This window comes from Mya arenaria, chromosome 14 (genome assembly GCF_026914265.1).
Source record: "Mya arenaria isolate MELC-2E11 chromosome 14, ASM2691426v1".
Lineage (NCBI taxonomy): Eukaryota > Metazoa > Mollusca > Bivalvia > Myida > Myidae > Mya > Mya arenaria.
Genome location: NC_069135.1, coordinates 36407036 through 36422299, shown reverse-complemented (window position 1 = coordinate 36422299; position 15264 = coordinate 36407036). Strand labels below are relative to the sequence as shown.

The 15264-nt window shown below is 36.1% G+C and overlaps 1 protein-coding gene across 1 annotated transcript in view; it reads left to right on the top strand.

Annotated features, from left to right (window-relative positions):
* Nucleotides 1–18: 18 nt before the first annotated feature.
* The window catches only part of LOC128218576 (E3 ubiquitin-protein ligase MIB2-like), a 41670-nt gene continuing 26424 nt past the window's right edge, over nt 19–15264 (top strand). Inside the window, exons 1-10 of the mRNA XM_052926274.1 lie at nt 19–95; nt 1249–1486; nt 2091–2259; nt 3382–3488; nt 4215–4409; nt 5372–5487; nt 6632–6742; nt 7498–7602; nt 10852–10968; nt 14235–14394. Coding sequence (XP_052782234.1) covers nt 75–95; nt 1249–1486; nt 2091–2259; nt 3382–3488; nt 4215–4409; nt 5372–5487; nt 6632–6742; nt 7498–7602; nt 10852–10968; nt 14235–14394 — 1339 coding nt within the window. The 5' untranslated portion in view covers nt 19–74. The remainder of the gene's footprint in view (nt 96–1248; nt 1487–2090; nt 2260–3381; nt 3489–4214; nt 4410–5371; nt 5488–6631; nt 6743–7497; nt 7603–10851; nt 10969–14234; nt 14395–15264) is intronic.

Genomic DNA, 15264 nt, shown 5'->3' with positions numbered 1-15264 from the left:
GTTTGTAGTTTCCAAGAATTTTAATCGAGCACACCGAAATTTTCACGGTGCGATGGTAGTTTGTGACGCCTGCGATGGCAACAAGAGCAGACAGGGTATACCTAATGTTCTTAGAAATTTTCTAATAATTCACAGTGTTTGCCTATTATTATTTTATATAACTGACTGTCAACATGTTTTTCTTTCTACATCACTTGAACGTTTCAATCGTCAATACACAGAATAAAAGTTGTCTTTGCATATAGGCTACAATATACTTCCGACACTTGATAATGAATTACTTCCTGGTTATTTGTTCTGTTTGTTTTAGATGAATGTTAATAATGTTATTTTTATCTGTTTCATTTAAGGTTTTAAAAATAAATGTTTACAACTTCTTTTTTTCTAAAAAAATGAAAATGCAAGTGAAATGCATGATACAATGCCAAGTCCATTGTACACTATAGGAAAAAGAAAGTAGAAGATTTCAAGTATGACAATGTTTAATGTAAAAGAAACTTAAGGCAAAATTTAAAGCCAAATGACAGTTTTGTTAAAACAATTTTGATTTTACTTATGAATCATTGTTAAGTTTTTATTAAAAATTAATTACGTATACCAGGACAATATTATACAGTCTTGTACAACTAATATACAATGTCCAACTACTGCACCAGTCAACTGTAACCACGCCCCCCTCCCCCAGGTCACCAGGTCCGGGGATATACCGGGGAAAGCTGGGGAAATGGGCCATGTTTTTACCTTCCAGGTGGCCCCGCAGTGCTGTGTGAATATGATGGTTTTGTCTTTGTGCCAAAAATAGTGGGGAATGGGCCTTACCTAAGGTCCCTGGGGTATGGGGGCATTTGGCGGGGATTTTACCCGGGCTTGGCTGGACCGAAAGTCAAAATCCCCGCTCTTCCTCTGACCCACAACAATTGACTGGTGCATAATTGTACTTAGCAAAATTTGATACCTTTTTTTGGCTGGGGCAGCCTCATAAAAGCCTTGTATAATGCAGAGATTGGTTCTTCTGCTTGGTGTAAAATATGTGTGTTGACAGCAGTATTGGAAACATTTTATGTGATCAAAGCTGTAGAAATTGTGTCTACATGCTTGTGGATTATACCCAATCAGAAAACAACATAATATTGATAGAAATCTTCGTAATGATTACAATGTATATGTTTTCATTTTTCAGTTTTAAAATATGCAATAACTTTAAACACATTTTTACATTTACACTTAAACCTTATATTTTCAATTAAGTCCCAGGATCCACAATGGCCAGACTGGATGAGGCCAGGTGTACGTGTTATCCGAGGTCCTGACTTTAGGTCCACAGTCAAAGATCCGAAGGCTACAAACCTAGGGACGCTCAGTTATGTGCCAAAGCAAGCGGGAAATAGTAGGGTGCACGTTGTGTGGGATACAGGCCAAGAGAGGAACTATAGCTCTGGATTTTGTGGACAGTATGATCTAAGAGCTTATGATGTTCAACAAGTTGGTAAGCCATACTCACTTAAACACAACAGTTAGTGAGTTTTAAATGAACACAAACATGTATCTGATATTAAAGCTGCACTCTCACATATTGATTGTATTGAAAACTTTTTATTTTTTGTCTTGGAATAAATCAGATCGCAGTTTTCATTTTTATGTTTGACAATTGATGTTTTATGGCTAAAACCATTGATAACGCTTAAAGAAAAATGAAATTTTCAGGCAGTTTTACCAAACATTTAAGATCTGTTCTAATGTGAGTTACATGTTATATGACTGAATTGAAGGCACTGATGCCATAATGAGCTGATTCTGAGACAAAAAAATAAAAAGGCCAAAACTGTCAATTTGTGAGAGTGCAGCTTTTACTTAAAATGAAGAAAATGGTACCGGTATTTCTCTGTGCAGGACTGCATATGTGTAACTTTAAAGAAAATTTATATTTTAATCAGATATATTAACTTTATGGTCTGGATTATTTTAAAAAAGCAACATAAATGTATTATTCACACAAGTGATTTAGTTTGATGTATTACAGTGAATTTGATGAAGTGATCTCCTAAGATTTGGATACAATGTAGTGTATACATGTAAATTTTTCTTTTCAGGCATTTCCCATACGGGATTTAAATGTTCTGTTTGTTCAATTGACCCAATCCATGGAATCAGGTTTCAATGTGCTCAGTGTGCTATAGATCTGTGCACAGACTGTTACCATGGTGATAAACACGATATGGATCACCAATTTAACAGAATTGATTCCCCAAATAGTGAGCTGTAAGTATACCTTAAGTTAATGCTATTGTTGTGACCAGATGAATAAAGGTGTTGTGAAATAATTGGTGTGTATTGTTGTCTCGTAAAATATGGATTACAATTCCGATCTGTAGGAATAAAACATCAAATAGCATATGTTAGCTTGAGTGGTTATATTTCAAGAACCTGGAATGGAAATACAGTATTAAATGCATCCATCATTTCCATCTGAATAACATGATAAATATGTCTCGTGCATCATAAATTATTTTTTCTAGAGTAACATTGAACACTACTTCACTTAAGTGTTTTATAGTGCTATAAAACCAGGAAAGTTTTCTTCACAGTTTAATGAAAAAGAGACATCAATTATGTTAGAACTATTCAAAGCAGACCATAATGATTGATATTGACTGAATACTTGGATGGTTGCATTATCTGAGGGACTGGTATGCAAGTTTGAAAGACAAATAAAATACTAGTACATAATTTGATTTCTTTTACTCTCTTTTCTCCACTTAACTGAACAGATCTATTTGTTCGGAATTAGGTTAAAAAATAAAAGTAAACATTATGAGTTGTGGCACATATGTGTGAACTGGTGAATAACCATCTGAGTTAAACCAATCAATTTCAACATGTCAGTTTGGCATTTTATCTTGTCAGAAGCCTTCCACATTATCAGACTCTGTATGGCAAACCCATTTAAACATTATATATTTTACAGCAATTGTGAAAAAAGTTACGATAACTTTACACTAAGTCACTCTCATTGGTATGATGTTGCACAAGTGTGTGTTCTTGTATTGTGGGGGAAAACCCACTTGTCCGACTTGTTGACCACTTACCAAACTCACATGTGTCCATGCTGGGAATAGAACTAGAGTTGCCCTGGTGAAAAGTGAGTGCACTAACCTCTGCGCTAACCGGACAACCTGCAACCCCAACCGGCAAACCCATTTGTAAAAAAAATCAGGGGAAACACTAAATTTTGCTACTGATGGCTGTTTTTATGGAACCTTTTAGAATTTAATTCAATTTACGAGTGAAAACATCTTTATCATGTATTGTATGTATACATGTACCTTCATGTATGTATATATAGATTATTCCACAACATACCCTCAATATTTCAATATACAGAGTGCCGCTTCCAACCAGAAAGAGTTCCCAGTTTGTGAAGCTGTTTGGTGTGTATGAGAAGACAGATGTTATACGAGGACCTCACTGGAACTACACCGGTTCCGATGGTAGTCATGTTAAAAATTAATATGCAAAATTCTATGTGCATAGTAAATTTTTATACAAGCAGTTATGACTTGTTTACTTTAATACCATATGAAGATATCAGAAAAATGGCTGAACTGTTCTAGTATTTACTTTTTATTAATAAAATATGAAAACTATCATCTTGATTTTGCCTATGGTTTCTACCATGCTGGCTGTTTTATTTAGGCGTTAACTTTAGTTTTTATTACCTTCTTTTATGTGATGAGATTGTTACTATTCATGATGCAAACTTGTACTCTTAAAAGCTGTACTCTCACCGTATTGACAACTTTTTCATTTTTGTCTTGGAATAAGCCAAACTTTGTGTAAATGTCTAAAAAAAGTGATATAAGACTGCTGACAAAAGATCAGATCTCAGTTTTTAATATTTACGCTCAAAAATTTATGTTTTTTGGCTAAAAGCTTTACTTATGTTTGAAGAAAAATGAAAATTTTGGCAGTTTTTCGGAGATCTGTCCTATTGTGTTTTAATCTGTATGTCTGATTTGAAAAAAATGATGCCAAAGTCAGCTGATTCTGAGACAAAAAAAATGAAAAAGTTGTCAAATTGGTTAATGAGAGTGCAGCTTTAATGTAAGTTGATATAGAACACTGCATGATATTCTCATATGGTCCCGCTAGTGGAAAAACTCATAATTTATTTTGAAGTATAAGACACTTAATGGAAGTTTAAATTCATCAACCAGGTGAGACCGGGCGTGGCGTGGTGAAGGCATTTGTCGATGAGAAAGACGGAAAGTTTAATGCATGGGTGCGCGTAAAGTGGGAGGTTGGGAAGGAGGTCCGGGAGTATCGTCTAGGGGCAGAGGGCTTTGTAGACATCGTCGCATCAAAAGTGACCCCGGGCGGCAAGGTGTATGCAGACCATTTGCCTCTTTTGGGTAAGTACATTGATGGTAATTTCATTGGTTTGAGTGAGGTTGCCATGTTTTATTATTATTGATTATATTCTTAGATTAACAAAATGAGATGAATGAATTAAAATAAAATAAAATAACTACATAAAACATGTAGTAAAATTGGCATTCTTGAACTACCCGATATAACAGGATCAATTTCACCACATAAAAAAAGGATGAATTGTGTAATACACTCTTTAAGAGATTGTTTAGTCTTTTATTAGAGTTTGTTTAGTCTTTAAAACATTTTTTTTTAAGATAATTCCGATAAACTAGTTTTTGTTTTGTTTAATCAAGGTTGTGAAATATATTTGACTTATTGTTATTGGATACTTATATATTTATAAGCATTTTAAGCTTAAGATTTTTCTGAGAAATTGAGGCCTGATAAGTGGCTCCAAATAATTAAAATTAAGTGTCTTAAGTCCTTTCAGGCTGTTTTGTTGAATAGGGCTTTAGCATAATTGCTATATACATGTAATAATGAATCAATTTACAAACAACAAGAAACAGGAGTTAATACTGTGAGGGGTGTAACCAGTGTAACGCACTTACGCATGTGTGTAAGATCAATTTTAAAAATGAAAAAAAATATGACCAAAAATTGCATCAATGTCAAGGGCTTAGCTAAAAATTAATATCAAAATAAAGGGAAGATCAGCTAAAGTAAGCATTGCTTCTCTGTTCTAGATAGCTTACTGAGCCTAAATTGGTCACTTGGTAACTGCAAAGGCAGCGGCCTCGAACCTATAATCCCTCCAAATACACCTCAGAGCTCATCATGTTAGTTCCATTTTTTCCCTGGGGAGGCCCCCTAAACCCCCAACCAGCTACAGGAATATTCCCCTCCCACACCTGCCCCCTTTTGTGTGTAACATTCAGTAAAGCCTGGCTACGCCCCTGGCTGTAACCAGCAAGTAAAGCCCTCTGATTTGTTCTTCTAGGTATAGTAATGTTAAAGGTGGGAGACAAAGTGACGGTGAACATGAGCCTTGAAGACTTCAAAAAAGCACAAGAGAAGGCGAAAGTCCCAGGGGGCTGGAAACCAGAAATGAAACAGGTTGGCACTATATATTTTTGTCTGTGTTTTTGGAAGAAAAGGTTGAGAAAAACTGTTGCATTTTCCAGCCGTAACATCATCATTGTGAGCTGCAAAGATTTAGTTGTAGATACAGAAAAGCAATCATACTGATCATAAGGCCTAAAAAAATATCTTTGGTGCAGGTAACCCGACCCTACCTACGAAATAGGCACTGACCCGACCTTTTTTTTATTAGTTGTTTATAAAAATTTAAAAAGAAAAAAAAATATATATATATGAGAGTGTGTTTTAATATATGGTTTAAAACCCTAAAGCTTTATACAGAGGATTGTTTTAACACCATTCTCCAATGATCTCCAATTGCTCGACATTGCAAAATGACAAGTGTAGTTATGACAGAATCTGATACATATCGTAGATGTAAAGTTTTCGGATAAAAATCAAAGAAGAGGATAACAAAAATTCAGTTTCCCATGTTTGTAGTTAAAACTTTGTAGAATATAAGCAATTGTGGGCTGATTGTTCAGAACTCTGTTAAAGATGACAACATTATTCAAATCATCAGTGTTTTCTTTCAACTCTTCACTTCTCTGGATGTATGATGCACTTGAGTTTGAAGTTTTTCTAATACATTTGGAAACAAGAGTTTCATCTGTTCATGTTTATTTAAGGATTGATCGCATTTGTCTTGCTTTTATATTGTATGAACAACACGCAAACAAATTCCATAAATCCCACTAGCAATTCTTGGTAAATGCTCGCTTGCCGTTTTGCGTTCATACAGCATAAACACAAGCAAAAATGTGATCAATACTTATATTTAGATTTAACATTCATTAGATGAAATATTAGCAGTATCATTTGCAATTGATTTTCTGTTTTTTATGATTTATAACCAATAACATGCAAAAGAATAGTTGATATTTGTAATGTCATCTGTCATTGGTTTAATGGAGTTTTGCTAATCCAATCAGAGCTCAGTACTGAAATAAACAATGACATCATAACATCTTCCATGTTGTACAATATAAATGTCAAGTTTTATCTATGCATATGACTAGGTTAATGTAACTATATTTAAATATATGAATATATCATCAAATATTTCACGTTTTAAAGATACGATGAAAACTATTCCCACTCTTGCTGTTTTTGTTTCTAGTGCGTAGCAGAGACAGGCACCCTCGTAGAGAAGGTCTTCAATGGCAACTTCTTTCGAGTACAATACCTCGATACAAAGGAACACGTCGTCTCCAAAACTGCTCTCTTTAGGGTAAGATAAGCTTTAATATGCACCATGGAGCTGGATTTTTTTAAAACATACAAAATTATCCTTTTAAGCGTTTTCAAAACTATTAGAAAAGATATTATTGGAAAAAATTGTGTTTACAGCTGCACTCTCACTAATTGTAAGTTTTGATACCTTTAAGATTATTTGTCTCAGAATCGGCTGATTTGGACATCAATGCCTTCAATTCAGTCATATTAGATCATTTACAATGGATTAGATCTCAATTGTTTGGTAAACTGCTGAAAGTTCCATTTTTCTTAAAGCCAATAAAGGGTACATCAATATCGAATATAAATATGGTAATCTGTGATTTGATATTTGGTCAGCTGTCTAATATCATTGGGTTCCAGATATTTTCCCCAAAATTGGCTATTTAAAAGACAAAAAATAGAAGAAGTTATCCAAATGATCAGTCTATTAGAGTACTTTAAATTTTGAACAGAGTATTTTACGAACATTATTTTCCATAAAGTATAAATACCGGTAATTGTTTGTTTTCAGTGTAAGGTAGCATATATTCTTTTGGTCTTCACAAGGTCATATATATATGCATTTTTTTTAAATGAAACCATCAAGTTTCTCCTTATTTCTTGTTTATAATTCTTCAAAAATATCAATTGCTTGATATTGAAATGGAAAATCTCACCAAATTTAAGCAAAATGTTCTCACACAAATCCTGTTTTAAATTAATTGAATATTATTACTTTCATGCTTATTATTGACTATCTGCCAACAGCACAGTGGTTTCTGTGAGAAGGATGCTGTGGAGATTATACCGGACAGGCAACGGCTGAAGGCGCTACAGATTGGCCACGGAGGAACGAGCCCAGACATGGAAAAGGTTGGTGGGGTTGATATTTATCAGCATTGGGGCCAATATCACAAAAATGCTCAAGTTTAATCTCAATCTCAAATCCATTTACCACATTAATGCATAGTAAATTCCAAATGTTTTTATGTTTTAGAAATGTATTTTTTCATAGAATATATGTTGATAAAAAGAAGTCAACAATATTTTAAAGAAAACTAATTTTGGGCAAAAGGTCAAGGTCACAGTGACCTTTAATGGTAATATAATTTTAAAGCTTGTCCGAGTGATAACTCAACAATGCCTGCACCCATGGCCCTCAAACTTGACATGGAGGTTGAGCCTGACCAGTAGTGACCTTGAATGGTAAAAGGTTGTCCGAGTGATAACGTGACAATGCCTGCACCCATGGCCCTCAAACTTGTCTTGGAGGTTGGGCCTGACCAGTAGCTGACCCCTATTGTTTTTTGGGCTCAATGGGTCAAAGGTCAAGGTCACAGTGACCTTGAATGGTAAAAGGTTGTTGATAACTCAACAATGCCTGCACCCATGGCCCTCAAACTTGACTTGGAGGTTGGGCCTGATCAGTAGATGACCCCTATCGTTTTTGGGGGTCATTGGGCCAAAGGTCAAGGTCACAGTGACCTTGAATGGTAAAAGGTTGTCCGATTGATAACTCAACAATGCCTGCACCCATGGCCCTCAAACTTGACTTTGAGAATTGGCCTTACCAGGAGATGACCCCTATGGTTTTGGGGGGTCATCTGGCCAAAGGTCAAGGTCACAGTGACCTGGAATGGTAAAAGATTGTCTGAGTGATAACTTGACAATGCCTGCACCCATGGCCCTCAAACTTGACTTGGAGGTTGGGCTTGGCCAGAAGATGGTCCCTATTGATTTAAGGGGTCATTGGGCCAAAGGTCAAGGTCACAGTGACCTGGAATGGTAAAAGGTTATCCGAGTGATAACTTGACAATGGCTGCACCCATGGCCCTCAAACTTGATTTGGAGGTTGAGCCTGGCCAGAAGATTGTCCCTATTAATTTTAGGGGTCATTGGGCCAAAGGTCAAGGTCACAGTGACCTTGAATGATAAAAGGTTGTCCAAGTGATAACTCAACAATGCCTGCACCCATGGCCCTCAAACTTGACATGGAGGTTGGGCCTGACCAGTAGATGACCCCTATTGATTTTAGGGGTCAAAGGTCAAGGTCACAGTGACCTTGAAAGCAAACTCGACAATTCTTGGACCTATGGTCATCAAACTTGACATGAAGGTTGGGCCTGCCAAGTAGATGACCCCTATCGACTTTGGGGGTCATCAGGCCAAGGTCAATGTCACAGTAACCTTTAATGCAAAAAAGTTATGATTTAAGGGGTCATCGGGTCAAAGGTCAAGGTCACAGTGACCTTGAACGAAAAAAACTTGTCTTTTGATAACTTGACAATGCCTGCACCCATGGCCCTCAAACTTGACATTTAGGTTTCTGGTGACCAGCTAATGACTCTGGATTTTGAGTTCATAGAGTCCAAGGTCATGACGGTCATAACACACTTTATCCTCACACTTTAATGGTCATAATCTTAAAACAGCAACAAATCAGCTGTCATTTCGGTCCATGCATATTTCATTCAATTGTCCATATAATCCTGACAACATGGCGCTCAGGGGGGGGCATAATGTTTGACAAACATCTCTTGTTAATAACTTGTGATGCTATGTGAAAAAAATAGTAGAGGCTGGGATTGATATTTGACTTAAGTATTTTCGTGATATTGGGCAGTGATTTTTTTTGGTGCAATATTATGCCTTCTAAAGGCTGTTTCCCACTAGTGAAAAAGTGTTGAATTTCTCCAAAAATTCATGATATTTTCCAAATTAATTGAATACAGATCCTGTGAATGAATAAAAAAGCAATGATTTATTAAATTTTAAACAAAATCTTAGCTCTTTTACAGCATAATGTATGCATAAAAAAGTTAAAACATGTATATTTGGTATTATAGTTCCTATTTTAGCATGATTTTGCATTTTTTTGCAAAGTCGAAAAAAATTCCTTATTTGGAAGGAACAGACGGTGAAAATAAAACCTAAAAAGTTACTGGTGGCCTGGCTATAATAGAAGTCGTAGTGTATTATTTTGCCCTCTAGGTTAAGCCTTGAATTTACTTAGTTATTTTTTTCAAATGGATCATCTGGTTCTATAACTGATCTTCCCTTGTGAAGTATTGACACAGACCTATAATAGGTCCGTGGTATTGATAAACAAGATTTCCTAGTATAGCTTTAAGCAGGCATTACAGGTCAAGTTTTCACATAACGTTTAAAAATAGGATTTTTTTATGTCCTGAATAGTCTAGAAAAAAACACGCTCTATGCCAAGTAAAGTCTTGAAAAATATGCATACTGTATCTGGATAATCAAAAAAATAGGTTAAGCTATGACTGAGGCTTAGTTATTTTTATTTAAGGGCTATTCCATTAAAACATATAACCCTAAGGGGGAAGGCAATTATTTTAATAGTATATGTGTTGGTGTCTTTTTTGCCTATTGTGACCCTCAAAAGGGTAAATTTGCTTTTGGAAGGGGTTGGTATAATTAAAGTTGCCTTCCCCTGGCGGTTATACATGTATGTATAAATGGAATACCGGTAACCCTAAATATAAATTTACTTCAAATCCGATATGAAGCTCACTAAGTTGTACTTCCTAAGTCAGTTTAGTTACTAAATATGAACTCATTCATAATTGTAGTAAAAAAAAAATGAAAAAAATATGTATATCTACTCTGTGGATTATTAAGTCTACCAACTATTTGAAAAAAAGTATTCAAGCCTTATAAAAGGCCTGATTCTTACTAAAAAGATCAACATTTTATCCTATAGGTCCACCATCCAGGGTTCTGTCATCACCGGAGGCATGTTTGCATGACCCCTGAAAATGGACACCAGTTTACATTTAGTTAATTGCTTTACTTAATTGCTTTTCAGTCATTTGATAAAGGTCTGAAAAAGAACCAGTGAACTCCTACATGGCTTTCAAAAAGTGTTTTATGACATTAAATGAAATTGAATTTTAATTATTTGTTATTAAGTTTTCACAAATTTCTTATACAAGTAGGATAAATTTGGAAATAAGAAAATTCAGAGATATTGGCCAGTTACCATAATCAGTCATAGAGCGGAAAAAATTGACCGGTGAGTAATATAGTCATGAAATAATACTTCATAACCAAGATAAAATAATTTTTAAATTCTTAAAATTTTCTTGTTTTTCTTACCAGGCATGTGGTAAGGTAGGTCGCCTGTTGAAGATCCAGGCAGACGGTGATATGGTCGTCCTGGTGAATGGGAAGAAACTCACGCTCAGTCCAACATGTTGTGCTCCAATCTGGGACCAGGTACAGGTTTAAAACAATGTTTAGGGTTAAAACCTGGGCATGGCTTAAAGTTAAAACCTGGGCAAGGCTTAAAGTTAAAACCTGGGCAAGGTTTATGGTTAAAACCTGGGCAAGGTTTAAAATTAAAACCTGGGCAAAGCAAAAGTAAAAACCTGGGCAAGGTTGAAAGTAAAAACCTGGGCAAGGTTTATGGTTAAAACCTGGGCAAGGTTTATGGTTGAAACCTGGGCAAGGTTTATGGTTGAAACATGGGCAAGGTTTATGGTTAAAACCTGGGCAAGGTTTAAGGTTGAAACATGGGCAAGGTTTATGGTTGAAACCTGGGCAAGAATTATGGTTAAAACCTGGGCAAGGTTTATGGTTAAAACCTGGGCAAGGTTTATGGTTGAAACCTGGGCAAGGTTTATGGTTAAAACCTGGGCAAGGTTTATGGTTGAAACCTGGGCAAGGTTTATGGTTGAAACATGGGCAAGGTTTATGGTTGAAACATGGACAAGGTTTATGGTTGAAACCTGGGCAAGGTTTATGGTTAAAACATGGACAAGGTTTATGGTTAAAACCTGGACAAGGTTTATGGTTGAAACATGGGCAAGGTTTATGGTTAAAACCTGGGCAAGGTTTATGGTTGAAACCTGGGCAAGGTTTATGGTTGAAACATGGACAAGGTTTATGGTTAAAACCTGGACAAGGTTTATGGTTGAAACATGGGCAAGGTTTATGGTTAAAACATGGGCAAGGTTTATGGTTGAAACCTGGGCAAGGTTTATGGTTGAAACATGGACAAGGTTTATGGTTAAAACCTGGACAAGGTTTATTGTTGAAACATGGGCAAGGTTTAAGGTTGAAACATGGACAAGGTTTATGGTTAAAACTTGGGCGAGGTTTAAAGTTAAAAGCTGAAGGTTTAAAGTAAAAACCTGGACAAGGTTTATGGTTAAAACCTGGACAAGGTTTATGGTTGAAACATGGGCAAGGTTTATGGTTGAAACATGGACAAGGTTTATGGTTGAAACCTGGGCAAGGTTTATGGTTAAAACATGGGCAAGGTTTATGGTTAAAACCTGGACAAGGTTTATGGTTGAAACATGGGCAAGGTTTATGGTTAAAACCTGGGCAAGGTTTATGGTTGAAACCTGGGCAAGGTTTATGGTTGAAACATGGACAAGGTTTATGGTTAAAACCTGGACAAGGTTTATTGTTGAAACATGGGCAAGGTTTAAGGTTAAAACCAGGGCAAGGTTTAAGGTTAAAACTTGGGCGAGGTTTAAAGTTAAAAGCTGAAGGTTTAAAGTAAAAACCTGGACAAGGTTTATGGTTAAAACCTGGACAAGGTTTATGGTTGAAACATGGGCAAGGTTTAAGGTTAAAACCAGGGCAAGGTTTATGGTTGAAACATGGACAAGGTTTATGGTTAAAACCTGGACAAGGTTTATGGTTGAAACATGGGCAAGGTTTAAGGTAAAAACCAGGGCAAGGTTTAAGGTTAAAACTTGGGCGAGGTTTAAAGTTTAAAGCTGAAGGTTTAAAGTAAAAACCTGGGCAAGGTTAAAGGTTAAAACGTGGGCAAGGCTTAAGGTTAAAACCTGGTATATTATTGTACTCAATGGCCAACATGGAAGATTGTTTGTCTAAAACTCTGTCCAACCTGCTGTAATGAAATGGTCTGAGACAAAATATGGGGCTATTTGTCCTTACCAGGGGCCAGTTACCTTTTATATTTTGTATTCAATCCAATTTTAATAAACACTTTGTTCTGGCAAGCCTTTTCGTTTATATTTATGAGTAAAGAAATAAATTTACTCTCTCCTATTCATGACCAGCAGATCCCCTATTGATTTTGAGGTCAGTAGGTCAGAGGGTGCAGTGACCATAAACACAAAAACAATAAATATTCCTACTATCCTCAAACTTGTAGGGATTTTGGTCAATACCTTCTCAACAGACATTTAATGTGAAATGATTAAATGGCTGCCATTAGGGGGCATAGGTTTTATACAATCATCCCTTGAGCTCTTAAAACAGCTATCAATCTGAGATGGCCCAGTTTGGACAGCATTTTTAGCTCGACTATTCGAAGAATAAGGAGAGCTATACTACTCACCCAAGCATCGGCGTCGGCGTCACCCCTTGGTTAAGGTTTTGCGTGCAAGCACACATAGGTTAATATCTCAGCAACTACTTGAGGTATTGCATTGAGACTTTATACAATGGTACTCAACCATCCAACCAACTTAATTAACCAAGTTTGATAACTCTACTTTGCATTTAATGCCAATAATAGGCCTTTATTATTTGACTTAGAAATTCTGGTTAAGGTTTTGCGTGCAAGCACACATAGGTTAATATCTCAGCAACTACTTGAGGTATTGCATTGAGACTTGATACAATGGTACTCAATTATCCAACCTACTCAATTAACCATGTTTGATAACTCTAGTTTGCATTTAATGCAAATAATAGGCCTTTATTATTTGACTTAGAAATTCTGGTTAAGGTTTTGCATGTAAGCACACATAGGTTAATATCTCAGCAACTACTGGATGAATTGCATTGAGACTTTAAAATGGTACTCAACCATCCAATCTACTTGAATAATCAAGTAAGATAACTCTAGTTTGCTTTAAATTCAAATAATGGCTCCTTTTTTATTCAACATAAAAATTCTGGTTAAGGTTTTGCATGTAACCACTTTTAAGTCAATGCTTCAGCAAATATGTCATGTATTGCATTGAAACTTTACACACAGGCTCCCAACCATTTATCCTTCTTATTTAATCAAGTAAGATAACTCTATCTTTCATATTATATAATTTTTGCCCCTTTATTATGCGACTTAGAAATTCTGGTTAAGGTCTTGCATGTTAGCACACATGATAATATCTCAGCAACTACTTGATGTATTGCATTGAGACTTTATACAATGGTATTCAACCACCCAACCTAATTGAATAATCAAGTAAGATAACTGTGTTTTGCAAATAATGGCCCTTTATTATTACACTTAAAAATTCTGGTTAAAATTTTGCATGTAACCACATTTATGTTAATATCTCCGCATATCATGTATTGCATTGAAATCTAATCTTACAGTGATCCTTGTATGTTTCGCCAAACCTTTTCAATCCTTACACTGAAAAGCGACGGAATAGTCGAGAGTGCTCTCTCTGTGACAGCTCTTGTTTTAAGTCGAGTTAATCAAAGACACCTTGCGATCCAACTTTCAGGGCCATCACTCCCAGCTCTAGATTGACCTAATTACATTCCAGGATGTAGCGAAGAGTGCTCCACCAGTACCAATGTCTGACTCAGAGGATGAGGCTGGTGATGAAGGTGATGGGGCAACATTCGTGCCAGAAGGAGACTGTGTCCCTGGTAGGAAGCTGGTCAGCAACACGGAGCAGGTCAAAGCAAAGCCCGCTCTCAAAGGTAGGTCTGAATAATTTTTTTGGTACTATGTGTCTATACATAGCACATGTTTTGAATGTTACATGATATCCAACAATAAACAAATATTGACTTGAATTGAAATAAATTTTCTTCGTGTTAGCAAAAAATTAGGAATGCTTTGGGGCGTTATATATGGGACAATATGTTTGAAGAGAGTACATATATTTTTTTTTGTTAAATGAAGAAGGTAATTTTAGAGGGTAGTATTATTCAGATAAAGTGCTATGTCAATAATTGAGAGGAGAAAGATTCCAAAGCAATTTTCTTTATATTTAATATTAGATATTTTAAAAGTAAGTAAATAAAAAAAACAATGTTATCTTTTTTATAAAAAATCAAATGCGGTTTTAGACATACAGTAATATACATTTACTGTATGTGTGTTCTCTTTTGTGTTTCATTGACATCTTCCACATATAATGGCTGCTCATTTTCCTCACATACAAGGCAAGCCATCTTCCACACACACACACCTGGCTGCCCATCTTCCACACATACATGGATACCCATCTTCCACACATACATGGCTACCCAACTTCTACATGTACATGGATACCCATCTTCCACACATACATGGCTGCCCATCTTCCACACATACATGGCTACCCATCTTCTACACAAACATGGCTGCCCATCTTCCACACAAATATGGCTACCCATCTTCCACACAAACATGGCTTCATGGCTACCCATCTTCCACACATACATGGCTGCCAATCTTCCACACAAACATGGCTACATGGCTACCCATCTTCCACACATACATGGCTACCCATCTTCCACACAAACATGGCCACATGGATACCCATTTTCTACACATACATGGCTGCCCATCTTCCACACAAACAT